At 39.7% G+C, this 26732-nt stretch overlaps 1 protein-coding gene across 4 annotated transcripts in view; it reads right to left on the bottom strand.

The window, feature by feature from the left end:
• CLINT1 (clathrin interactor 1) overlaps positions 1 to 19796 on the bottom strand; it is a 59232-nt gene extending 39436 nt beyond the window's left edge. For all 4 annotated transcript variants that reach the window (XM_074838185.1, XM_074838186.1, XM_074838184.1 and 1 more), the window contains exon 1: positions 19635 to 19796. In XM_074838185.1, the coding sequence (XP_074694286.1) occupies positions 19635 to 19675 (41 nt within the window). In that variant the 5' untranslated portion in view covers positions 19676 to 19796. The remainder of the gene's footprint in view (positions 1 to 19634) is intronic.
• Positions 19797 to 26732: the final 6936 nt, after the last annotated feature.

Here is a 26732-nt window from a genome sequence, read left to right on the forward strand (position 1 = left end):
AAACAATATAATGGACATTCAAGAGTTTGTGTAGCTAATGTTACTAACAATTATTCAGAGAAAAAGATATTAATCACCCTCAAAATAAAGATGGTGCTGCTCTTCTCAGTGAACGTGTATATTGAATCTTAGCCAGCATCTTTCTCTTTGCTTGGTGAAGTCAAACTAACTAAAAAACATGTAACAAACTTAATGCATTTTCATTTTGCTCCTGTCAGTAATGTCACTTTTGTTATAAAACATGCAGCTTAGATTTAGAGCCTTACAGATGAAACATATGGATACCAACTATGAAGCCAGCAGTCCACATTCAACGAAGAAACAGATGGGTACCCATCTGCCAAAATGCCTGGTGAAATACCTCAGGTTACACAGAGGTAACTGCGCAACATTAGCTGATACTTGACCATTTGAAGTTACTTATTTTTAAGTCACTCCTCAGAAGCATTACAAATATGACACCAGTCAATCTAGTACCTGAATACCAGGTATTATTACAGACCTTCTATGCAAGTTGCAGTTACGCTCTTTCTGAACAATGATACCAACTTCATAATGGTACAGTAGGATCTGAAATACATTTTCAGCTTTTCAAGTTAATAGTTTCATAATTTATGTGGCAGATGTGCAAGGCAAACTGCACAGAAAGAGATAAGCCAAGAAAAACATCCTGATGGCCACAAATGAATTACGACTTGTGGGAGGAAGGAACTATAAAGCTATTTCCTGTGCCTTACAACTTCTAATCACAAAAGACTACCAAGTAAACAAGATAACCCCAAATCCACCACACACACACTTTCAAAAAGAACACTGACTTTAAGAATTAAATTGAAGTCTGTTAAGAAAACTGAGAAGATCTCTCACAGAAACCACTGCACATTGCTGAAGTTTTCCTTTTCAAAATCACTCCCCCTCAAGTTACCCAACTGCAGCTTGCTATATTCTTAATGTTTTTGTAATCACTATGCTACAGCTGAAGCAGTTTTTACAGATGTTGGGAACATCAGACAACTGGTAGTTTTAAAGCATATTTGTGCAAGGAAAGAACACTTACCCTCCAAGTTGATTTAAGACTGATTTCACCTCCCCTACTGCAGATTCCCTACAGCATGTAAGTGTTCATACTTTCCTATTCTTATATAAAATCATCCCTTGTGATTTACACCAACAGATACATGGCTGCTTTAAATATCTTAATTTGTCAACAATTGTAGAGTGGCAATATGTGGTGGTAAATAACTTCTCAAACTCACTAAGGATTTTGCCATGTTAATACTATCTACTGTCATTCTATACCACCTCTATATAAAGTATTTCTTCATCTAAAGCCCAGGCCCATTCCTTTATTTCCTCACTCTTTATGGGATGTTTTGGTTCCAAACACTCACCCTAACATTCTTCAGTTAGCATCCTCTTATCTTCAATGATTAGACTATCTTCACTTCAAATACACCTTTCCACAGTTCCATTTTTAACGGCTTAGTAAGTGTTGTCATTTTGCTTATTATACTTCATTCAAAAAAACCTTCTTTAAAAGGTAACTTACCAAAATAAATGTTATACTCCAGCAAGTAGAATGAATTAAAATACTTCATTTTAACTTACAATGTAAGAAGAGCACAACAGTATTTCCACTGTTTTTCAGTATTAAAGTCACATTTTTAATTTCAAATTTTAGTAGAACTTAAGAGTACAATTACACCTAAACCATTCTTGTGACAAATCCAACTAATCTTAAGCATGAAAACCAATTTCACAATCAAGTGGAAGAAAGCTGCCTTTCAAGCAACATTTGACACTTTGGTGGGATAGTTACATGCTAAAACAGCAACTCTGGTTTTGATTCAGACAGAAAGGCGACACTGTTACTGCCCTGTGCAAGTTTTCAGTCTCCTTGCACTCACGTGAGCGCATATCTGGCATATCAGATTGAAGTCACTGCTTCGTAGCTCCTATTCCTGTGGATTTAATTGCTTTCAAAGTTCAGTACACCATGGTTAAACAATAGCAGCCATACAGTCAAAAAAGAAGTGGAATTACAAAACTTGGATAACCTTCTGTAAATGCAGAACTAAAGAGATTTCCATCTGTATGCTGTAATCACATGACTAGATTTATTTTTGCTCAGTCCTCAGACTTGCTTTGCTACTCTGTTCCTTACACTTCAGATTTTTTCTGTAAGAAACAAGCTGCAACAATTTTAAAAAAATATTTTTGTACAGTTACCTACATTTCTTTACAGAATTCAGTCAGATTTTGCATGTCCTCCTTCAAGACTCAGCAAGAGCCACTATGCATTTTCTGTCAAGTGCTGCATCTTTAATTTTTTCATATTTGTGATCCAATCAGGTAACATGACTTATACTGAAAACAAATGTTTAACCAAGTAGGACAAAGAGTAAGACAAATCTAATTAAAAACACACTTTCTGTAGAGGTTTTTTATATGAACAAAATAACCAGCACAAAAAAGTCAATCCTGATAAACACTGCTAGACCATTATAACATGAAACTAAAATTTAAATACATTATTTTGGGAGACACTGAAACACTCTTCACCATAGCTTACACTGCCTTTCTTTGTATTTTGTTGTATTCATATAACTTCAAGAGTAACTTTCCCTGAAAATAAAATGCTCTTTCAGGTGTTCGTAATGTGTTACGTTAGTCATCTTCTGACTAAGGTATCTAATGCTACTTCCTTCTTTGTATGTTAAGACTCCAATCCCACAGCTCAAGTAGTTTAAGTGTGTACAGAACCCTTCAACAGATATTCACAAGTACTCCCAGTCAGTGAGCTTTCAGGATTGGGGCTCAAGGTTTTAATGTTGAGAGAGAAGTATTTACAAGAAGAATGAAGTCTTACCCTTAATTCAAAACAAGAAATAAAAGGGTAAATTTTCGAGCACAAGCAAGTTGTAGTTACACTCAACATGAGGCAACAATAAGCTTTGAAACTCTGTGGCTGTGTACCTCAGACGTCCTACTTCTGATCATAAAAATTTTTGAGTGACCTTGGATGGAGGGGGAAGATAGAAAAAAAACCCCACCAAACAAACAAAACCATAAAACCAACCTCACAGTAAAAAGAATACTCCAACAGTAGCTATGACACTCCAAATCCTCCAGAATGTTGTGTAATGACCTCTATACTTAAGAGACATGCCTCCTACTCCCAAAATAAAGGTTTTCAGAGTGTCAAAAGAGCTGTGTCATTAGTGCTTTAACATGATCCCCAAAAGATACCACTCCTTTGATAAGCCCCCCTCACCTCTAAAGCTTCTGCAATTCTGCACTTTGTAACTGTTCACTCACTATTCATGAGACTTATTCACCAAAAAACTTCATACCAGGGTTTTCTGACACCACAAAGAGCATGTAACAGTAGCAAGTTTATGGTAATATAACAACTGGTCAAGGAAACCTCCCAATGCTATGCATGCTTGAAGTATATTAGCTCAATAGTTACAGATAAGAGATATGGCGCAGACCTATTCAGTGTTACTAGTCACACTGAATTCTAAATAATCCAAATTTTCCTTACTCAAAGAATTGTTTCAAATATTTGCCAACTGACAGAGTATTTGATGTGGACAGAAGAATGCACAGGCAATAACATGGAGTTCAATATTGACGAAAACCACACACCCCCAACATTAATGGACCATGCTTAATGATCCTTACAGTTTCAGCTATCCCTTCATTGCAAACTGAGTATCATTAAGGCATTTCCCTAATTCCAAATTTATTACAAATTAAGCATTACTCTAAACACATGCTAGCAGTTCCACTAGGGAGAGCTGATTAAAGTTTAAACAATGCAGGTGCTGAAGCTTTTAACACACAAACCGATCATTCTCTGCTACTATATAATCATTTTGGCACTGTGACATCCCATGCACCCCTGTACTTCGCCACATCAATCATCTTCTGCAATACTTCTGAGAGGAATAAACCTGAGTACAGATAACTCCTCTAAACCAACAGTAAGCACTTTCACAAGCTCTTCTCTGATTAGATCCAGAGGCAAGGTACAGGTAAGGTTACCAGATCTGTCTGGAGTCCCATTCTGAAAGCACTACCCTTGCTCTTCCAGCCTGTCCAAGGGCTCTAATTCCTGACAGCTCCTCTCCCTGCCCCTTCAGGCTCAAGGCAATGAGTCAGACAACAACATCCCAACTGCACGTAAACCATACATGTCAAACACACCCAACTTTTACAACACAGGTTGCACTCTATCCCTAACACCCAGACTAGCTTTGAAGGGCTTGCAGTTTCCTTCTACCTTTGACTCCAGAGCTATGACTCTGTACTGTTCACATTTCATCCGTGATGTCGCAAAGTATTGACATCATATTACCCAAGAAAGCCTGAGACTTCTATCTCATCAACAACAGAACCTAGAAGTATGGTCCAAGTAGCAGGTGAAGCAACTCACCTACTACCTGAAAACCTTCAGCTGCTGTTTTAATACAGCCTTGTGTTCTGGAAAATGTCTTAAGACTAAGGCAGAAGCTGCACTGCACTTTTCAGAGTAGGAGAAAGGAAGAGGAAGCAACAGTTTACACAAAGCTATCAAATTGCAGGCTCATAACCAGTTGTTCTCCTTCATTTGTTCAAGTGTCTTTCAGTGGAATTGCTATGCAGGAGGTATTCAGTAGGAGAAACAGACACTTGAGACTACTATCTTCATCTTTGTTTTTCTGAAGTGAACCACACTATCATTTACTGATCTTATTGCTAAACACACTGGAATTAATTCTATAGTTGCTGATGTTTGCAAAAACCCCACAACATCAGCATCGTATTTCAGGCCTTCTGTTTCCTGAAAATAATTAAAATCAAATCAGAAAATGAATAACTGATGTCAGTACAGAGAAGCTGACTTCTCAAAAATCGGTTCCTTACAGTCTGCTTGCTTACTATTTAAAGCTTCTGAAAGCAAGAACTATTTCATGCAACACTACAATACCTGCTACACTCAATAGCTCTAATCCACCTGCCGTGTTGCCTTTCATATCTAATACCAAAATCCCACCGAGAAAAGACTGTTACATCTGTCAATTTAAGGAAGACACTGTCTTTAAGTAAGACTACATGGACTATGTCTGTATGCAAGAACCTTAACTCCACTACTCAAAGCCGTAAGAGGAACACAATTTAAACTCTGTTTCAGTGTCTCCAAGAGTATCTATCTTCCTTTCCCTGTGAAGGAAGCTATTCAAAAACTAAGCCTTTCCCTGCACCTCACCTTGCTAACAAGTAAGAACAAGAAATTCAACATCTTGTAAAATTAAAGTGCAATTAAGACTTTGCAGTCTCCCAGTGAATACTTTGTACTTCTTTAGCAAAAGCAGGGCTGTGCAGTGGAAAACCTGTTCAGTATCATAATCTCTGACAGTATCAAAAGATGCCTACTGTATCATATAAAAAAAGTAAAGGGAAGTATGCAGTGATAACTCTGCAGAGTAAGCTGTGAGCACCCAACAGTTTACATCTAGGGGCAAAGAATTCAGGGGGATTTCCAGCTATGCCTTCACCTTTTGCCCAGTGCTCCTTCAGCATCTTGTGGCCCTGAAGGTGCTCTCAGACTTTGTGCTTTCCATTTGTTTTGAATTAGGCTGTATGCTTTTCACAAGTTCTTCTTCAAACTTGCTCACCTGTTTCAGTTTTGTTTTTACATGACAGTGACTAGCAACTCTAAACTTTGAATTTTCTGCAAATGGACATTTCAGCTTTCTGAAAGACATGTTTTTGCTTTATTTCCTTAACCCTCCTCTTCACCAATGATGTTTCTTTTTCATCACTGTCTTTGAGAAGTGATAACAGTTTTGTTATAAGCCACCAATATAGCATTTTCAGTATGTACACATCACCTGCAAGGATTCCATTCTTCAGCATGTCCCTGAAAGTTTGAGATTTTTTAATTAAATTCCTAATTTTATGTAAGCAATCTTTTTGAAAAAATGTACCCCCAAGTGTTTTTTCTTTATGCTTCTGTTGCTCACAAAAATACTTTTAATCCAAGTGCTTTATGTTCACTATTACAGAGTGGCTCTAAAAGTAATACCCTGAAGCAGAATCAATGCACAGCTCAGGATCAAGCCAAGGCTTACCACTTCTGCGTTTTTCACTAGCTCTTTGGTGAACCAGACACCGAGCATTTCAATGCGTACTGTCCTCAGTATAAGATGCTGATGCAATGTGTATCTAACCTACATAGGATACATGAAGTCACCCATTGCTATCACATTTCCTGCCCACATCGCCTCTCTACCATCCACATGGGGTGGGAGGGTATCAAACAGTACAGTTCTCTTCCTGTTCTCACGCCTTTAGTCCTGAATTTTCAGTTCACTGGGACTGACTGGTTGACACAGTTTGCTTGTTAATTTGGCCTGAAAAGGTTTTCTTCAGCGTGTTGCTCATCCGTTCAGCCGTGCCTGTGTTATTTTGTGCTTAGCCTATAACAGAGTCCTGCTAACCATGCTGTTTTAAAATGGGACACTGACAGAACAGATTTATCCAAAACTTTTTGAAAGAAAAATATTTCAGGATTCACCTTATTCTCAGTCTTCTAAAATTTGTCTTATACCAAGACAGATACCCTTTGTAACAGATGTACATCTCATACAATAGACCTAGAAGAACTATTTTTCCCTTTACCAACTGGAGGCCTTACTCTCATTAGTTATCTCATGATCAAGTTAATTTAGTATGATCATAATAAAGTTACAGAATCATAGAATGGCTTTGGTTGGAAGGGACATTAAATATCATCTAGTTCCAAGCCCCCTGCTATGGGCAGGGACACCTTCCACTAGACCAGGTTACTCACAGCCCCATCCAACCTGGCCTTGAACACTGATAGGGAGGGGGCAGCCACAGTTTCTCTGGGCAACCTGTGCCAGTGTCTCACCACCCTCAAAGTCAAGAAATTCCGTCCACGTCTCCAACAAAGATGTTAAACAACGCCAGCCCAGTACTGACCCCTGAGGAATGCCACCCGTCACTGCTCTCCACTTGGACATCAAGCCGTTGACCGCAACTCTGAGTGTGACCATCCAGCCATTTCCTTATCCACCAAGTGGTCCATCCATCAGACCCATGTCTCTCCAATTTAGAGACAAGGATGTCGTGTGGGACAGCATCAAAGGCTTTGCACAAGTCCAGGCAGATGACATCAGTATGCTGACAACCAGTTCTGACAATCAGCTATTTCCCCACTATTTCTTCTGTAACCTTATTATATGGGATAAATACACCATATATAATCAAAAGCACATCAAAATAGTTCAGCTGATACAAGAATTATAGATGAGGCTCATGGCACATGAAACAATAATGAAACACTGTAGAAGGGCTGCACAATGCACTTTGGGTCACTCATGATATTTCTGCTGGCAAAAATTGTGAAGTGTTGTTTTCCCAAAAAACCTGAGTGTTAGGAAATACAGGGCTGTTGTACCTTCTCAGTCCACTTTTGTTTGATATATTCTAGCTGATCTTCATTTTAGTGTTCTGAAAAAAGCTCTTATGGTTCCAGAGAGCTAAGTCAGAACCAGAGAACAGCTGAGGCTGGGAGGGAGCTCTTGTGATCCCCTAGCCCACCCACTCTGCTCAAGCGGGTTCAGTAGGAGCAGATTGCCCATGACCATGTCTAGACAGGTTCTGAATATCAAGGATGGAGCCCCCACAGCATTTCTGGGCAATCTGCTCCAGTGTTTGACCACCCCCACAATAAAAAAAAAGTGTTTTCTTCTGTTCAGATGCAATTTAATGTGTTTTAATTTGTGCCCACTGCCTCTTCTCCTGTCAAGTTTTATTATTATTTACTGTGTCTTCTAGAACTATTACTGGGATATGATGTTTTAGTCTTGTTTGTCATAAACAAGTCTTTGATTTCAGGTGATTCTTCAGAAAGACAAAACTACCATGTCAAAATAATTACTACAAGGAAAAGGAAAAAAGTGCATGAGGAAAGCAAACATCACTGTTCCAAGAACACACTGGGAAAAAAATACTGGTACAAAATTTCAATCAATTCAAATGCGGTTTCTAGGAATGGCACAATTATTTAGTTTTCAGATTATACAGCAGCCAGTAAATTAACAAAAAACTTGTTTAAAAAAGATCTAATCTTTTCCTACCTCAGATTGTTCATCCTTTAATAAACCTGAGTTACTATGTTTTTTCCCTGCTATAAGTGTATCTAAGAATAAAAAGCAGTCACCATAGTCCTAAATAGACTGAATTAGGTTAATATCTATTTTCTTTGTCATTCACTTTTCTATGAAGGCAGGTCACAACCTAGAAATCATTCCACTACTGTATTAAGCAGCTGGACAAAGTAACTTTGGCTAATAGTTAATGTCAGAGTGTCCTTCTACAGCTATTCACAGCAGAGCATCCAAAAATGGGCACAAGCAGTAAGAACACACCACTCAGATTAAGTGAAGTATTACGATATCAATGTTATATTAACATTATTTCATTAAATTTTTCAGATTGGTATCTCACATTAAATAAAAAGGCTAGCTTGGCAAACTGAAAACCAGCAAGTTCACAAACATGCATTTTTACTCAAAGCAAGCATTCTTTTGTGGAATGAGTCTGGCAAATTACATACAAATTAACTTTCAAAATGCTAAGCCATGTTTATTTGTGGAGTATAATGATGCTTCCTCTCCTTTCATAGGTATCATTTGTTAAACTGGTTCCTCCAGGAGATCAAGTAACTCTTATGTCCTAAAAAGGTAACAAGAGCTGTTTCATTTGCCTCCAAGCCCCAGTTTCTGGTTCCTGTCCACATACAGATGGTAATTTCAAATTACACTGTGTATTTACAACAAACCAATTTTGCTATGTTTCAGTACAGGAACTATTCATTTATTTACTCACTAATGATAAGATTACTGGATTTTTATGATCTAATGTCTGCAGCTACACAAGTTACAGTTACCATGTAATTAACAAAAACCTGACACTGGCAGTTTAAAGGCTAAGAGATTCCACTTTCCAATTAGAAGTCTATTAGCACTAAGTTTTCAAGCTGTCTCCAAGAAATGCAATCATCTGTTTGGTAGCAAGGACAGAGAGACCACTGTGATAGAAGTTAACTCATTTAGACACGTTTGAACAAAGGTGTTTTTTCCCCACCTCTCTCTGCATGATCATGTGGAAGAATAGACAAAATCATTAAATAATCGTCAAAACAAGGAATAATTAAAAAGTGACAGCAATCATTAAGGTAATCAGCTCTATTTGCAGATGTAAGTTACCAAGAATGTGATTTATTTTTCAGGAGATGCCTCCACCCACTGAAACTCCAATAAAATGATCTAAGCTTATCAAAAGCCTTTTTCTTCTCTTTACATTCAAAACAGACTTAGAGAAGCCTTCAACTAAGTAATCTCATAGAACACAAAACACACACCTCCCAAGAATCACATCAGAATGTATTTGTTTACTAAATAAGAAGTTATGTCTTGAGAGGAAATGCTGAACAGTCTCTAAAGTACATTGGGATGCTTCTAAACAGCTTGACAGGATGGGGAGAGCAACCAACACGAAACTGGTATGACTCAGAATGGCGCAAAGAAAAACCCTACTCCCTAACTCCCAAGAGGCCTCATTATTATTACAACAGATTAACAAAATGCAGGTCAGTCTCATTAAACAAGTTGAATATATACTAATATTCCTAATTGTATCCCAAATGAACCAATTAATATCTATTAAGCATGCAGTTAATATTTAACTGGTTAGGACAGGACACACTGTTTGGATGAGGGGTGGGAAGAGGACAACAGCTTTAAAATAGCTTCCTTAAAATATAAATACACACAATACCTGTGTTGTCACATTAGTTTCATTTCCACTGGCAAACCAAACACATCCAAAAAGATTTAATCTATTTAAAATAACAGTCTACAGAGAATACTCTAACAACTGAAATATATACCATCAGTATTTCTAATATAATTAGGTGCACTTTTAAATTGAATTGAAAGCATCTCATATGAAGATCTGTTGGATCTTGAAATCACTGCCAGCCTGAATCATTCAAAGCAACACCACACAAGACACACAACTATATTCCAACTTAAATCCTTTCTCCCAAATTTGAGACCTGAGAGTGGAACCAGAAATATTGATGCATATCCCCCAACACAACAGTGATACAATCATAGACAGGTTAGCTCAGGAGCCTGAAGTAGTGATAACAAAACAGAAGAGCAACCTTAAGAAATTTAAGCTTAGAAATTAAATTTGTGATCTTTTAGAGCAGTTTTGCAGCTAACAAACCACTAACAGTGCAGTTTCAAATATTAAAGTTACATAAAAACGTATTATCATCAAAAAAGGGTCCCAGCCTATCTTCCTGTCCTTTCCCCTACCAACACAAGTACTTGTGGTGCCATAAGCAGCTGCTTATGCAGCACGCTGCCAAATCAGTGATAAACCCTAAAAGCTTGGCGTTTTTTTAGCTGTATCAGCAAGAGAGCACAAGAAAATTCTGAACTACGCAACAGCAGCGTAAGGAAGAAAAGACAGCGAATGGACAGGTATAAAAGTGAGACATCCTACTGTAGTAGAAGAATAATCTTATAGATCCTCTACCTGCTTGTGAAACCACATGCTAAGGGTGTACTTCAAGCACTAAACCTGTACCTTGCCCTTCTTTGCCCCCAGCCACTTATTCTTACCCAAATACCATTCCTTCCTTTACGCCAGTATAAATATTTGTGTGACCATGGAGTTAACTACACCAGGGAACTGATCCAGTGGAGAATTTAATTGGCAAAAACAACTGGTTAGTCTGAGAGAGAGATTCTCTCATCAAGCAGAAAGTATGCTAGTGCCAGCAAAAGGGAGAGAGAAGTGTGCAGTTTGTGGCAGACGGAAGGCTGTGAAACCTCTTTTACCATCAGCCTACGCTTACACTGCCTGTGAAACTACAACCTAAGATTTCATGGCCTAGTCTATGTTTTCATATCTGGGATAGTACCAATGGCATCTGAGACTTCACAGCAACTACTAGGGGAGACTCAGCCATGTGTTCCTGTGTCCTCCACTTACACTGACTTTAACAGTGCCTCTTCTCTCCCCTTCCCCCCATCTCAACATTGCTTCCCTCAGATGCACGACACAAACACTTGCAGTTGTACAGCAAAAAAGTCTAGGGAACCTTAAAAACAAATAACCTACAAAGTCCTTTTGGGAGAGAGACAAAGGAAGAGAGGAAGCTTCCAATTTGATCTGCTCCTCTATCCAGTTCATGGCACAGCAACCCAAACCACCATACTTACACAGCACACGATGCAAGAATAGTAAGTAATGAATACTTTTTCTAACACTGTTGTTGAAAAAAAATACTCAGAGAACCACAACCTTCGCAGCTTTCTGGAAAGAACCGAACTACCAACTTGTAAAAATTTCACATGATCTTAACAGACACTTGTACCTTAAAAAAAAATAACGTGCACCCCAGTTAGAATCAGATCATATTTTTCAGAGGCAGAATAAAGGGACTGTTTTGTCATGAAGTTACACTCTCCTACACAATTGCTGTTTCTAAAGAGACTACTGTGCATCCTTACAAGAAAGTTTTAGCTATACCACAGCTGTTTATTCCAAATGGAACAGGTAAATAAAGCTCATGCTCCAAACTAAAAAATAACACCAGCTGTCAATCTTTGTCTCTAACAGGGCACATATTTGACTTATGTCAATAAAAACCAGCACACTATAAAGGAGCTAGAAAAAAGATCAATCATAAAACTGAATACTTTATTCACTTGGTATATTTGCTACTATTTCGGTTTTTCATTTTCTTGCCCAATATTAGTTTTGCCTTATAAAAAATTTGAGATAATCATTTAAACAAAGTCTGTAAAATGGTCAACTTTAAACAGAAATTTATGCTACTGTACATCTCTGTTTTAGTAAAAAAGCAATTAAAGGGAGTAGCTGTCCTCCTTTACCCAAAACCAAGGTGTCTCAATTTCCCACCTCCCCTTTTTTTTTTAAATACTGTCTTAATATTAGTTCAGAACACACAGTGGTAATCTGGAAGATGAAGTTCCACATCAAGCACATGCCAGCAAAGTATTTAGAACATACTTGAAGCAACAGGTCACATTCTGCATGTTGGAGATGAGTTTTCCAGTTTTAAACGGGACTACTTGTATTATGACTTGTGGACAAGCTGTATCCCAAACTTCAGAATAAACCAATGAGAGAAATCCCAAAAGTTCCAAAATGAAGCATACAACTCAACATTTTTGTGTTCTAAACCTACCATCCTATGAGGCAATGCTTCACTCATTCTCCAAAGTCTCATCTTTCTGTTTTTACAAAAGCTTATCATTTACACACAAATACAGAAATTCATTTAAAACTTGAAATGAATGGAGGCAGATACGGGATACAAGAATACGATTAGAATTTCAAGATTGCATTTTAGGACCGCTGCAATTGCACCTTGAAACAGGCAAGGCTGAGGAGAGAAAGCAGTAGTCTCTTCCACGTTTGCACACTGCTTTGGACGTAATTACATCTTGTATATGAAATATTATGCAAATTAGCTAATATTTCATAATACACTAGCTGGCAACACAACCAAGAGGAATTAGCACAGAACTGAGTTAAGCACCTTGATCCTTTTGACCACAGTTGCACACAGTGATATAAGTAAGGCTCTTACCTTTGACCAGCTTCATTTACTCCCCAAGCGGAAGCCAAGTCTTACTTCTGGCAAGGCAATGCAAAGCTATGTTTTAAAAATACTTCAAGAAGTCACACATACACACATCATTTAGATTCCCTGAAAATATGTAAGGCCAACACCTTAGCTAGCCTTATGCAAGGTAATAGACTATTGTTAGCTTCCATAGGGTGTAAAATGGCAATAATGCATTTGAAAGAGCACTAACAAAAGCCCCACTTGGAGTGTGTTGATGAAACTTGTGCGTTTGGTCACAAGTACATTATGCTAACTCCTAATATATATTTCAGCTTGTAATATTTGCCTACTTTTGATTACTCCACCAGTTGAATATTCAAACAGGAGAATGACATATCCATGCACATGAGATAAGAGAGCATAATACTTTCAAAGATGGTTATCACCAATACTAAATTACATGGCCCAAAGCCTATAAGCATTTTTATTCCTTATTAAAAACAGCTAATTTTTTTGAAGTTTTTTAAAGGCAAGAGGAAAGCCCTAAGAAATAAGTACTGTGACAAGTGCTTGGCAGCCAGCACGCTGCAGAGCCAAATGCTATGTTCAAATACAATCTTCCTTTGCGTTCCCAAGTCTTATTTCTTCTCTCTCTCCCTCTCTGGTAACCAGGCAGAGGACAAGTCCTTATCAGGCTGGAGATAATAATCATCACCTTGCTCGTAATAATGATACAAAATGCTGTTCTTAAAGCAGTTATCAGCAGGACATCTCTTAAACAGCAATAGGAGGATAACTCATGCAGTGAGGGTTAACTGTCCCTTACATAAAACGATGGAAGCGTTCACTGCTCTGAAGATCTTGCTTATGCAAACCAAAATAAATCTTAAATATAAAGAAAACTAAATGATCCTAGAACTGGAGCAAGGGACTTTACAGGAAGGTCAGATAGCAATGGACTAGTGTTAGACGGTTATTTACCCTTTCAGTGGATATATTGTATGATGGATCATTTACCATAATACCTGCTATTACTAAACCAGCAACCAGCACTTCATTACAGAAGAGCTCAATAGTCTGGGTGGACAAATCCACGAACCATAAGAAAATCGCCTGTAAACAAGAACAATTACAGGCACGTTAAAAAAAATAAATTAGTTAGGCAAGAGGATTTAAAACCCCAGCTGAGTATACATCGGATCCTGCTTGTATGTTGGTCAAACGTGAGCATACTACAGGCAATAAGCAACTGAAAGCTAACTGTAAGCCATATAATTGTAGGTTAAATTACTGCTATGCATTTACCATATTAATAAGTATAATGGAGACATAGTATGAGCTAGCAGACAACAACATGAGACGAAGTCAGCAAATCCAGAGTTTTAACTGTTATCAACTCACTGTGACTTGGTTTACTTGACACAGTTATCTTTTTAGTTTTCATCATCTGTGAAGTGGGGGTAGTCCTGAAACCCCTACTCCTCAGCTGAAGTGCAAGGTCTAATTTACATGCCATGCTTTAGGCTACAACAGCTAGGAACTGCAATGACAATTGAAGCAGTAATTCACTCTATTTTACCAATAATTTACCATTCTCTTTACAGCTTGTGCAATTAGAAGTACTAAAGAAAACATGCTGTTCATTAACTTAAAGAACTTCTCCCCTACCTAGTTGTACTGGAGCTGATGACAGCAGCTCCTTTTAATCCTTCTTTTTCCACCAACACTAAAAATCTTTGCTCCTTGCATAGATGTAACATCAGAACAAATAACAGAGAACCCTAGTGCCTAACTCTACAAACAAATTCTCAAGTGTTATAAACGCTTCCAGCATTCAGTATGCATACAAGCATTACAATCAGTTCTAAACAAGATGATTTGCTCTCCATTTAAAAACAGTTTAAAATATTACATACTTGGGCAATTCATCAAGCTTGCAAAATGTATGAAAACATAGCTCTGTAATGCTTCAACTCCCACTCTACATGAGGGAGTGCAAATAAATTCCTGCTGGGTCACTAGAAAGGTGTGGCTAAGAGCAGTTAGGACTCATTTAGGTGGACAAACAACTGAACTGGAAGAGGGGTGGAAGAAACAGGAGGATGGCAGCTGTCATATTCCTAATACTGACAAGAAACTCACAGGCTCTCTACTCTTCTTTTTAAATATACATCCAAGAAGCTCAAGAAACTCAGTGACAACCATCTCTCCCACCTTAACTAATTCAAATGAACATCTGGATCATACCCTCCTTACTACATACAGATCTGTAACCTTCATCAAATTTTTAATTAGACCATTTCTTACCCTTTGATGTGTGGAAGGTGCTTAAAATGAGTTCTCTCACATTCTCATCATGCATGTAGAAGATCACAAAAGCTAAGAATGGTAATGAAATTTTAAAGAAAGTGGCTGTTAAAGTCTCATCACACTGTCATACACAGAGCAATCTAATCTCAGTATGTCCAAAGGTCTTCCATCCTGCTTACTGCACATCCTACATGTCTGTGACAGAAACTAGTTAGCAAAAACGTTAAGTTACAATGCCATCTTACATTAAGAGAGGAGTTTTTGTTTTGAGGAGTCCAACTAGTCTTGCTAACTATATATGCACAAATGCTGTCTTCTGCTTTAAGCAGAAGAACCTTGTACTAGGTTACAACATACAGTAACATTTCAGGAAAATAAGAATCAGCAGATTCTGCTTCAAGAAAAGAGAATTCAACAAAACCAGAGAGATATGATGGCCTGGCTTTTGAACTTGACCACAAGGCCAGGCTAATACCTTCCTGCTTCTGCCAAGCTAAAAATTGTTTTAAATGGAATTTAATATTCCTTGTTTTCTTTTGAAAAAGCCATGGGGTCTTCCTTGTAAAACTCCCCTAGAAATTTCACAGGGAACACAAAGCACAACATATACTTGTCTAATAAGATTAAAAAAGGAAGTTACCAAGTTGCATAATACTCTAGATTTCCGTAGCCAGGACACCAGGACTGTATCTTGGGGGCTCCCGATACCTTTTGCCAGTTCTGTTATCACACTGTAGGAAGACACTTGCTTGGGGCCTTTGATAATTTGATTATCACAGTACAGATGCAGCTATACCAATAAAAATAAAACATTTCTTGTATAAGCTACTTCTACACAGTACTGGCCAGCCTGCATATCCTTAGTCTCATACAATTCACAAGCAGTTCAAATCCAATGCTTACCCTCAAGTTTCATCATAACTACAGGGCTGCTTCAGAGCAGGCATGGGGTAACTGAACCCCCTGCTATGGGGTGAACAGAACATCCGGGACTACTGTCACCAGGTCATCCAGAGACAAAGCTGCAAAACCCATTGTGCAGCAGAGCAGTGGGATAGCTGGTGACCAGCACACTTCCCACCTGCCAAATGTTCTTAGGGCTCACATTCCCACCAGCTATCTAAAGTATGCGATGTGTGCCTCTGCACTCTGTCATGTTAAGATGTTGGTATGCAGCTCATTAGGTCAGAAAAATGGGCCACCTCTTGCATATAATGCTTAAGCTACATATTTCTACTGCAGAGCTAACCTAATTCTATGACAAAACAGAATCTAACAAAAAGTCTACTACATTACTTCAGGAGTGACTCAGAACTGCCACCTGACTCACTAACTTCGCATCAAGCATCACCCTGCACTTGAGCCATCAGAAACCTCTGCCACTTAAACTGAGTTTACTGTTATAGAGCAAACAAGTTGAGCACAGAGGGCTGCATTTATTTTTCAATTCTTTTGTTTACTTTCCAATTCAGTTTTGGCCTACTGAGGAAAAAGAACCCATACAAGTGAACATCTAAAAAAAGTGAAAAGCTGCCTTCTGAAGTTAGTTTATTCACATAATAATGTGAAATAGAATTTATTCCAGAAGAAATAAGAAAACGTTGACTTATACCTTCTAAACTACAAGCTAACCAGAAACTCAACAGAAACTCATTAGAAGAACTCTCGCACACATTGCAGTACCTGGGACGAAACTGGAGGGTGAAAATTTGACATTTATTTAGAAACTGTAAGAATAAAGCTTAGGACAAGCAAATTTTACTAGGCACAGACAGGCTTTATTAGTTATTTGGTTTAAGCCCCAAACTTATTCACAATGCCCAGTCAGAAACAAGGTATTACTGTTCAACTGTAACTAATCAAGGCACTTAAAAATTGGGGGGGGGGGGGGGGGGAGTTATATCAGCAACTAAGAACAATGAGGTTAATAACAAGGAGAACAAGACACAAAGTATTTAGTCACATCTTAGAACAGTCTACATCTAATACTCTATCACATACTCTTCCCAAATTTCATATATAGTAGGACCACCATTCAGTATCAAAAATAACTGTCTATACACAAAACTATGCATATCAATACTTTTAAGTTACTAGAAAATGCTACAATACAAATAACAGAAGTGATTCTAGTATGAACTACAAAGCAGAATTGACCTAACGAACTTGATTGCTCAATTTCTATCACACTGAAGAAAGCATAAATACCAAATACTTCAGTAATACTAAATAAAAACTTGAATTTTTCCTGTGTATTTTGCAGTCAGTATATTATTTTTAGGTTCTAAATCTTTGAGGAATTTTAATAGGTTACCATTTTTACTTAGGTTTTTTGCTCTTAAAGTAGCCCACAGACATTGAAAAAAAATTCTTAGTAGCTTAACTATGTATCATCATTTACTGAACTTTCGCACACTGAAAAATTTGAAAATTGTTAGTCCTCCAACTTGAAATATCTGACCTAACCAAGCTCTCAGCCACCTGAAGCCCAAATAAGGATAAAAAAACCCCAAACAAGTAAACAGAAATTCTAAGATTATAAGTATCAGCTGAATATGGAACCAAGATGCAGAGCTAACAACCACTACAAACCTATCAAAGTTTGAACTAGCAAAATTTCAAGCTATTTGCACATTTTCAAAATCCCCATATAATCATATTCCTTTTTTAAGGAAAGAGTTTCTTGTTAAAAGTTCAGTATGTTCCTGTCACAGCATCAGCAGTTATTTATGAGGCAGATAATATCACTTAGCCTCTTCTGCAGAATTTTGTAAGTCATGGCCTTAAGACAAAAGACATTATGACAAATCTGCACCACACACAATGGAACTATTGATTTTGATGTCTCTAAATACTATTTACTCTGCAGGCTCCACTTCCCCCTGCCTCACCCCCCCTTTTTTTTTTTTTAAATACACAATCTTCTTTATTTGGATAATGTTATTCCCAGAAACTGAAGTTTATTCAAAAAACATTTTTTATTATTTGAAATGTCCACTCCTTGCACCTGTTTTGGAAATCAAATATCTTTTCCAAACCAGATTTTGATGTACTGTTTGGCTTAATAACTTATGAATATCCTTAAAAGTGAACATTTTTAAAACAGTGACACTGTTATAATGCTATGGTGATCAGTAATCCTACACAAATAGAAGTACACAAGCAAAACTCAGAAAAACTTGATTTCCCTGAAAGTGTTCTTTTAGGTGCTGGAATTCGAGACAGGCCTATTTGGGTTGTCCTACTATACACCTTATTTGTTACATTATTAAAACTACTTTAGCAAGGGCTGACTTTGCATGCAAGAAGCTGTAAAAAGTAAACCACCTCCTGAGAAGTCTTATTCACAGTGTTTTTTAAACGTCACCTGATTCTTGGCCTAGAAAAGTCTCAGTCTAGTACAGAGGACCATAAGCAAAATACTTGATTATCATGAATAAGCTGCCATTTCTCTTCAGTTTGCTGTCTTTAAGCCTATATATATATAAAGGAGGCCACATTAAGAACTGTTTGGAGAAACAAAAATAAAAAATATTCAAAATGGAATCTCGATTTTGAGAGACTCGCCCTTTGACTTCTAGGGCTAGATACAATAGTTCACGTAATCTCATTTGGTATATACTAATCTACAGAACTTCAGCCAGTTATTCCTCTAAGTAGTCCACAATTCATGGAAAAGTGCTCCAAGTTTGCCCCTAAAAACTTATTACCTAAGGAGGCAAAACATAACCTTTATTAAGTTCTCTACCATACCAAATTTTTCTCATACTAAAAGTAAAGGAGGGGCTGAGAAATGCAACAATGATGTCACGTTCTCAAGCTGCAGCACAGTGATCACAATAATCAAGACCTTAGTCAGGTTCACTGTGCGAGGAAGTTCTAGTCAAGGAAATAAACTTGCAAATATCTGAGCTATTTAAATGTTTAAGGGGTGGGATAGAGCATTTCACTTCTCTACCATGCTCCACCTCTGAAAGGCCCAGGGGTGGTGAGTCAATGGCAGTTACAGTAGAGACCCATCCTTAGGGAGGCGGAAAACACTCAGAGAGCATGTGGTGACTTTGGAAGCACTCTAAAAATTTACTGCTGTACAGGTGGTTCTTTACTCCCCTCCTTCTTTGAGTGACTTGTCTGTTTCTTCCTGAGGGGCCTAGGAGCCATGGCAGGAGCCAATCCTGCAGAGACAGATTTTAAGGGCTCATGTACCAAAACGGGCACACGCCCCCTGGGACGCCGGCAAAGAAGGGGGCACCCAAAGAAGCAGCACAGCTCGCCAAGAGCTGCAAGGGCCCAGATGAGCCCAAGAGGGGCGGGAAAGCAGCCAGCCATAATGGAAAGGCCACAGACTACCTGGAAAGCAGCCCCTGCCTGCCGGAGGGGCCAAAGCCGCGGCGGGAGGGCGAGCAGAGGGCCACACCGGGCAGCCACTCTGGGAGCAGGGACAGAGGCGGGGAGGGGGCGCGGGTAAGGGGGTCAGCTGGGCACGGAGTGGGTGTGAAGCGGCCACCTCAGCAGGGGGAGGGGCAGCGGCCATGTTGTGAGGGGGGCGGGGGGAGCACGGGCCCGGCTGAGGGGCCACGACCGAGCCGCCCCCGGCCCCCCGCCCCTCCCGCCCGCGCCCCGCCGTACTCACGCCTTGTCCACCAGCTCCCGCACTTTCCACATATTCAGCATGGCGCCGACCGCCTGGAGACCTCCCCGGCCTCGCCGCCCTCCGCCGCCGGCCCCAGGAGGCCCCGCTCGCCGCGCTCCGGGCAGCCGCCGCCGCGCCGCCGAGCCAGGCCCGCTTCGGCTCGCCGCCGCCTCTGCCAGGCAAAGGAGGCGGCGCGCCTCCCGGAAATGGCGGGTCTCGTGCTCGCGCGGCCTGCTGGGAGGTGTAGTCTTCCCGCCGGCGGGGCGGGGAGGGCGGGCCGCTCCGCAAAGGCTGCTGGGAACATTAGTCTCCGGCGAAGGGCGCTGCTACTGCGCGCAATGCCTGCTGGGAGCTGTAGTGCTGCGGCAGCCCTTCAGGGGTGGGCGGCGGAGCAGCCTGGCCTGGCCTGGCCTGGCCGCGCCCTGAGGGCTCCGTAGCCACTGTCACACAGCGGTGGAACGGAGGCTTTGTGCCCTTCTCGGCTTGGGGTGCAGGTACAGCCCGGCTCTGTCCCACCATCGCACCACTGCAGCATCTAGCCTGTGGTGAACCTCTTGACCCACAGCCAGGCAAGGGACAAGATCTATGCAAATAGCTGGTTAAAGCACAAAATACCGGTGAAAACTCGTATCTGACTAGAATATGGTTTTATACGCTGCTTTTACTGCAAGCAACTAATTTAAGAGCACCATTCTATGACTGCCTGTTTGCTGCTGATGGTGTAAGGACTACAGTGAATTTTCAGTGGACTTTCCAGATGCCTCCCTCAGGTCGAGACTGGGATTTTTGCAAGAAATGACACATGAAAACATGAAAGGGTGCAGCACGTGCTCTAAGGTAGCACAGTCCATCGGAGCACAGCACATGCAGGAACCTTGTCTCTGCTTCAGAAAGACCAAGTCAGTTGGCAAAAAGCCAACAGACAATCACATACATTAAAGCTGCCTCGTGAGTGTATTAACTGTTTTAACATACTTGACAACAAGCATTGCAAGACCATCTTCAAATATTGCCTGTGCAGGGTATTGAACGGGAATCACTGCTCCCTGGGTATAGTGAGGTCAATGATTTTACAATCAGGATTGTCAGACAGTTTCATTACATACATCTACGTTTGTTCTCTATCAACTTGTTTTCAATGTGGGTTTTGAATGACCAGTCATGGCAGGATTTTCTTCTCAAGAGAAGTGAAAGTCTGTTGGCTATTTCTATGCAAGTCGCAGGATATGAACAGAGTGCCTAGGTATTATAGTTAGTCCATAATATATTCTTGATGTACATTTCTTGTTTGTGTGCTTGTGTCATAAATTAACATATTTTGCCTAAAGACAATATACATTCGCAAACTTTTACCTGAAGGCAACATATATCTGTAAACTTTTTGCCTTTTAATTGTTTAGTCAGAGCAAGCAAAAAAAGGCATGAGAAAGACCAGCTGCAACTGCACTTGCTGCTCAAATAACAGTCACCTCTTTTAAAAGTTGTTGGTTCTTTGAACTATTCAGGAGAGCTAAACAACTGATCACCTGCCCGTTTTCTGACATCCCATTATATCTTTTTACATAGAACTCTCATGGCTTCTGTCTCCTGAACATCTCAGTGAAATCTATTTGAATATAAGATCATCCTGAACGGATCATCAAACCCAGCATCCTCTCACTAACACTAGTAAGTATTAGATGTTCATGTAAAGAATGTAGGAACTGGTGATTGTGGATGGATCAAACCCCAGATACATCTTTCCCATTTTCAATCTTCTGGGGCTTAGTTCTGGAGTACTGGTGCTAAAGCTTTCTGTTTAGGAGCACTGCATGGGCTTTTGTTTTATGAATTTAACTGATTGGGTTTTGAATCCTTTTAGATTAGCTTACATAACACTTTGTGGCAATAAATTCTGTGTTATAACTGTCATGTGAAAAAATAGCTCCTTTTGCATGTTTTAAATCATCTACTTAATAGTATTGCTAGTTCAAGTATTATGAGAATTAGTATATAACAATTTCCTATCGCTCCTTTCCTTGTCAGCTGCGAATTTAGAAATCTATAGATTTCTTACTGCTCTGTTTTCTTCACTGTGCGTAAGACCTGCAGTATAGTTAGTTTCTCCTTGTTCAGAAGTTGTGCCATACCTTTTCAATTCTACTGTATCATTTTGAAACCAAAGGGGAAGAACCAGCACTGCATGCAGTAGGGAAGACACTGAACACCCTAGTGATGCTTTTTTTTTCTTTTTCTCAGTTCCCTTCATAGCAGTTCTTAACACAGTTTGCCTTTTTGAATGCTGCTGAACACAGAGATGATATTTTAATCTGCAGCACAACATCTATGGTGACTGTGTTTGGTGTTTAACTGAACTCAGCACCAGTTTCGCTGGCCCCACAAATGTGGGGCACATTGCCACGTGCCTTTCCATCATGGCCTGGGAGGAGGGAGATCCTTAATTTCAAATTGTAACAACTGGCAAAGCAAGCTGGGTGCAGACTCTTGCTCTTCGATATCTGCCCTTCACTTTTTTTCTGTGAATAAACTGAGGATATTGGTCTTCAGGAGTAGAAGACATTTTAATCTCTGTTTAAAGAAGAAATTAAGTATTATAATTGGAGTTTGCAGAAACACAACTTTTCTAATTTTCTAGATGTTATTTTTAAATTTGGCTTCAGTCCATATTGGATCAAAATCAAATTTCTAAATACATTTCTGATGAACTGCAAGTTCCTCAGATTCTGTTGTGGTGCAATGAAACTGATGTTCTTGTTAGTGCTGGTTTCCTTGAGCAGCTGCAAGCAGCTCCCAGAGTTCTGAGTGCTGGAACAGACCTGCCAACTCATGATGTGCTGCAAGAGGCAGTTTCCAGGGTCCAGACTCTAGCCACACCTGAAGGTGCAGATACCTCCAAAGTCAAATCCACCCATTCCTCCCTGTTTTCCCATCGGGGATGACCTTTGGACTGAAACAGTTAGGGGTCAGTAAGCCATCAGGATTTGGTTGATATGTTTGTTTGGTTTTTACAAATCTTTGTTTCCATGTGAAGAAAATTATGACCCATTGTAATCATACACCAGAAAAAGAGAATAGTAAAGAGAGAGTGTTTCAGATGCAGGCATAGGAGAATAACAGTATATGCAGAAAAAAGAGAGAATGAAGCCGGAATTTAAAAGCAGTTAAGATGAAGGTGCATATCTTTTAAGCATTACTAGCTATGTCTGGATGCAGTAATGGGGCAAGGAGAGACGACTGGCATTTATTGTCAATTTTAAGGTATAGTAAAAAGCAGGTCTTTATGTGAGATTGAATGCAACGTGACTGACAGTAATTTTGCCATCCCCATTCTGTCAGCTGCTGATAAAGTGCATGAGCATATGTATAATTTCTGAATGATGTGAAGACACTTTCTGGTTCATAAGTAGATCCTTTAAAAGAAAGATCTGATCAGTGTAGGTAGAGGGTAATGCAGTTTCAAAGCAATGCAATATTCAGCATAACAGGTAGTAGTTGTAACATATATCATGTAGAGGAACTGTACTTTATTATAATTTGAGCCATCAATTACAGGAGAAGCAGTTAGAGAAATTGAACTAATTTGAACACTGCAATAGAGTTTGCACCTGGCTATTCCAGAAGTTAATATGGGCCATTTGGTGCACAAAAATTCGTGCACATTCCAAATGCCTGGAGAGCAATATTGTTGTTAATATCAACCATATTAATGCACAGTAGAGAGATGTCCAAGCCAGTGATTAATTTACAATTAAAATGTAGGAAAAAAAGAGGAATGTCAAGGCAAATCACATTGTGGCAGGGATCATATTGTGGCTGGGGAGGGTGTCAGTGGCCCAGACTGAGACAAACTTTTAATTTAAAGCAGTATTTGTTTTCATGATTTCATAAAGCTCCGCTTTTTACCCACTTACACAGCTGAAGTCTGAATTTTGTAAAGTCTGTTTGTTCTAAGAATTAGTCAGTAGGGCAGAAGTAACACCGAAATAATGTTCTCTGTTTGTAGGCTGGTTAGCGTCCCAGGCTTTTCTGAACAATTGCAGCTTCTCCAAATCCAAATGTGTCTTTCTGTAACACACGCCATACACACAAACGTATCATGTTACAAACAGAAGGTTGCTAGGTGGGCTGTTTCAGAAACTGTCTTCCTGCTCTGCCACAGAATGTTTCTGCCTCTGGTAAAAATGGCAAAATCCTCCAGTCAACTTCTATAGTTGTAAAACTGCCTGTAGATTTTCCCCCACTCACCACCTGAGCCCATATCACATTGCTATCGGAAGCAGAGAGTCTTGGGGTGCAGGCAGTAACAGGGTGTACTGGAAGTGAATACCCCCTGTGGAAACTGGGGGGAGAGTGCAGAGGAGGCTCTGTCAGTGATGTATGCAGTTCCAAATTTATCCCTCCTAACGCTGCCCTCTTTCCCCCTATACTGAGGTGTTACACACATTTACTAACAGTATTTGCATATCCAGGACCTGTCTGATTCACTATAAAGGAATGTAGGTAGTAAACGTCTTCATTTTTTTAAGAAGTAGAAGTGATCCTATTTTAAGCTTTAGAGCCAAGACTACAACTGCCCGCGTTATGCTTGTGGAACACTGGGAGTGCCGGGCAGAGGTGGTGACTTATCTCAGAAGTTGGGAGGACAACTCTGCCACTCAGACAGCTGCTTCTGCCAAGAGAACACCAGCAGTTTTTTGCAGAAAGTCGCCGCAGGGAGGCTGTATTGAATGTTAACATCAGTCTGCATTCAACCCTAGTGCTGCTTTATTTTCCAGCCTGAAGAAATGAAGGTTGATTCCATACTGTGGCCATACTGTGGATTTCACTCTGTCTCCTCACAACCTTTTGAAACAGTTGAACCATTTCACTTAGATGAGGCAGAGGTGGTTAGTTCTCAAAGTGAATTACAAATTTATGCAAAATTCTTAGAAGTTTCCTGAAAATAAATGACAGAATAGGAGAGACCTTATTGTTACTGCTCCTGAAAAAGTAGTGCAAGCTGAGCTCAGCCCTTAATGGAAAGCATTTAAGGTCAAGGTTCTCTTCTCAGGGTTCTCCATTGTCCAGTAAGCAGTAAATTCTGGCTTTTCCTGTGCCTAGGGCATTCACAATGTTGCTCTTTGTTGTGGATTCCCTGAAGTCTAGAAAGGGGTGAATTCCTGCTGCCAAAATATTACTATTTAATTATCAAACCAATCAACTGTGAGACAAATGTCCCCAGGGAAGCAGTCTTCATTAGTTCCACTTTTTACAGAGCTACTTGGGGTTTTTTTGGTTTCTCATTTTCTCCCACATTAGCAATTGGCAATGTGTGCCTGGCTCCAAATTAGGATGAAAATGTGGGGTTTGGGGATTGCCAACTACTGGATGATATTAGATGTTCTGAGCTTTCCTTCAGGCTGATGATGTGGCATTATCTGACACTCTTCTTGGGGAGGTTTTGAAGCCATAGTTTTTAAAATGTTCCCACTGTTAGAAGAGTAAAATGTGGGGAAAACACCTCTGAATTATGTTCTGATGTCACAGCTATCTCTGTCATGCCCTTAGACACCTCCTTTAAGTGGCTGTGGTACTTTCCAAGGGAAATTTAGGAGTTTGTATTTGAGAACTGATCCTCAGAGTAGAATTCTCTTCTCTCAGATGAATCATGTGTGATCTTTATTGTTCTCACAGAAACTCATCTCAAGATTCCTCAGTCTTCTGTTTTAGCTCCAGTATATTCTAAGAATCTAGAGCCTGGTATTTGTTATTATGCAGCTGTTCCAGTAAGTTCTTTTGTCCACTGACAACAATCCATCTCTCTCTCACATTTAAACTATACAGGAGGAGGAGAAAAGGACGGGCCATCGTCTGCTTTTTGTAACAGTCAGCCCTTTGACAGGTTTGTCTTGGTTAGCAGTCTGGGTTTCAAGTTCCAAAATTCCTGTGACAGTGGCCAGAGTTAGAAAACTGGTAGCAGAACAGGGCTGAACCAGAAGCACATGCCAGACTAGTGAGGTCAGAATTCTTGGGTATGGTTGCAGCCCGTAAGTGTTCCCATTTGTTACGTTGTCAGTTTGACTGTAGTCCAAGTCACTCAGCTTTGTGCCAGATCCCAAGCCAGAAAGGTCTTGTTTGCCTGATTTCCTAAGGATACAAAGCCTATGAGATCTTGCTGTCTCTCTATTTGTGTCTCTCAGTCCCCTTGCAATTACTATTGGGCCAATTTCAAACAAATTAGATACAGGGGTGGCAGGCTTAAGGATATGAAGTTATGTTTTGTGAAAATGCACAGCTGTATGGAGAGACATACCCTATGAATGCCCCTGTAAGCATGTGGGAGGAGTAGAAAAGCTGTAGTAGGAGTTCAGTTGGATAGCTAGGAATCCCCTTGGAGAGCACTGTTACCAGCATTCCGGCTTCTGAGGGACTTTGTTCCTTCTTACACACAGGAGAATCCAACCACGAAACACAAAACTATAGGAAGACAGATCTTTATTGCTCACTGAAGACCTTGTTTCTCTTTGGTCTGGCTATTCTCATACATATTAACTAATACCATAAATGTCTTACATGCCCCATCACATAAAGCCCTACTATGGCTTTCCATCAGCTGTGAACAATGAGAGGACAGACTTGTAGTCATGCTTCCCTCTTAACACTATTAAATAGCCCCCTAAACAGGTGAAAGAAATGGCAAATCAAAGTCATCTCCAAGCTGTGGTCCAGGGCAACTGTTGTTCGGTAAGCCAGTAAAACATGGTCAATGAAATCACTGCAACTTTGTCTCTTAAGGCCATACATACATATTTTCATGGATGCATGCTAACAAACAAAAAATAAGGAGCTATGAAAGCAGTGTTTGAACAGCCAAAAATTAGTCTCATTTTTATTTGGCTGGAAATTAAAACTACCATGGCAACACTTCACAAGATCGTAGAATCATAGAACGGTTTGAGCAGTGCAAATGCAAATCCTGTAATTAAGGATTCCCACCTGAGTAAATTCTGTTAGGGGGAGGAAATGGTGCTTTAGCAACTTTTACTTTCATGCATCCCTCATCCTTCTTTTGTATTTCAGTTGTTTGCATGGAATGTGGTTGTTTTGGTTCATGTTGTT

The sequence above is a fragment of the Strix aluco genome, chromosome 13, assembly GCF_031877795.1.
Source record: "Strix aluco isolate bStrAlu1 chromosome 13, bStrAlu1.hap1, whole genome shotgun sequence".
In the NCBI taxonomy this organism is placed as follows: Eukaryota; Metazoa; Chordata; class Aves; order Strigiformes; family Strigidae; genus Strix; species Strix aluco.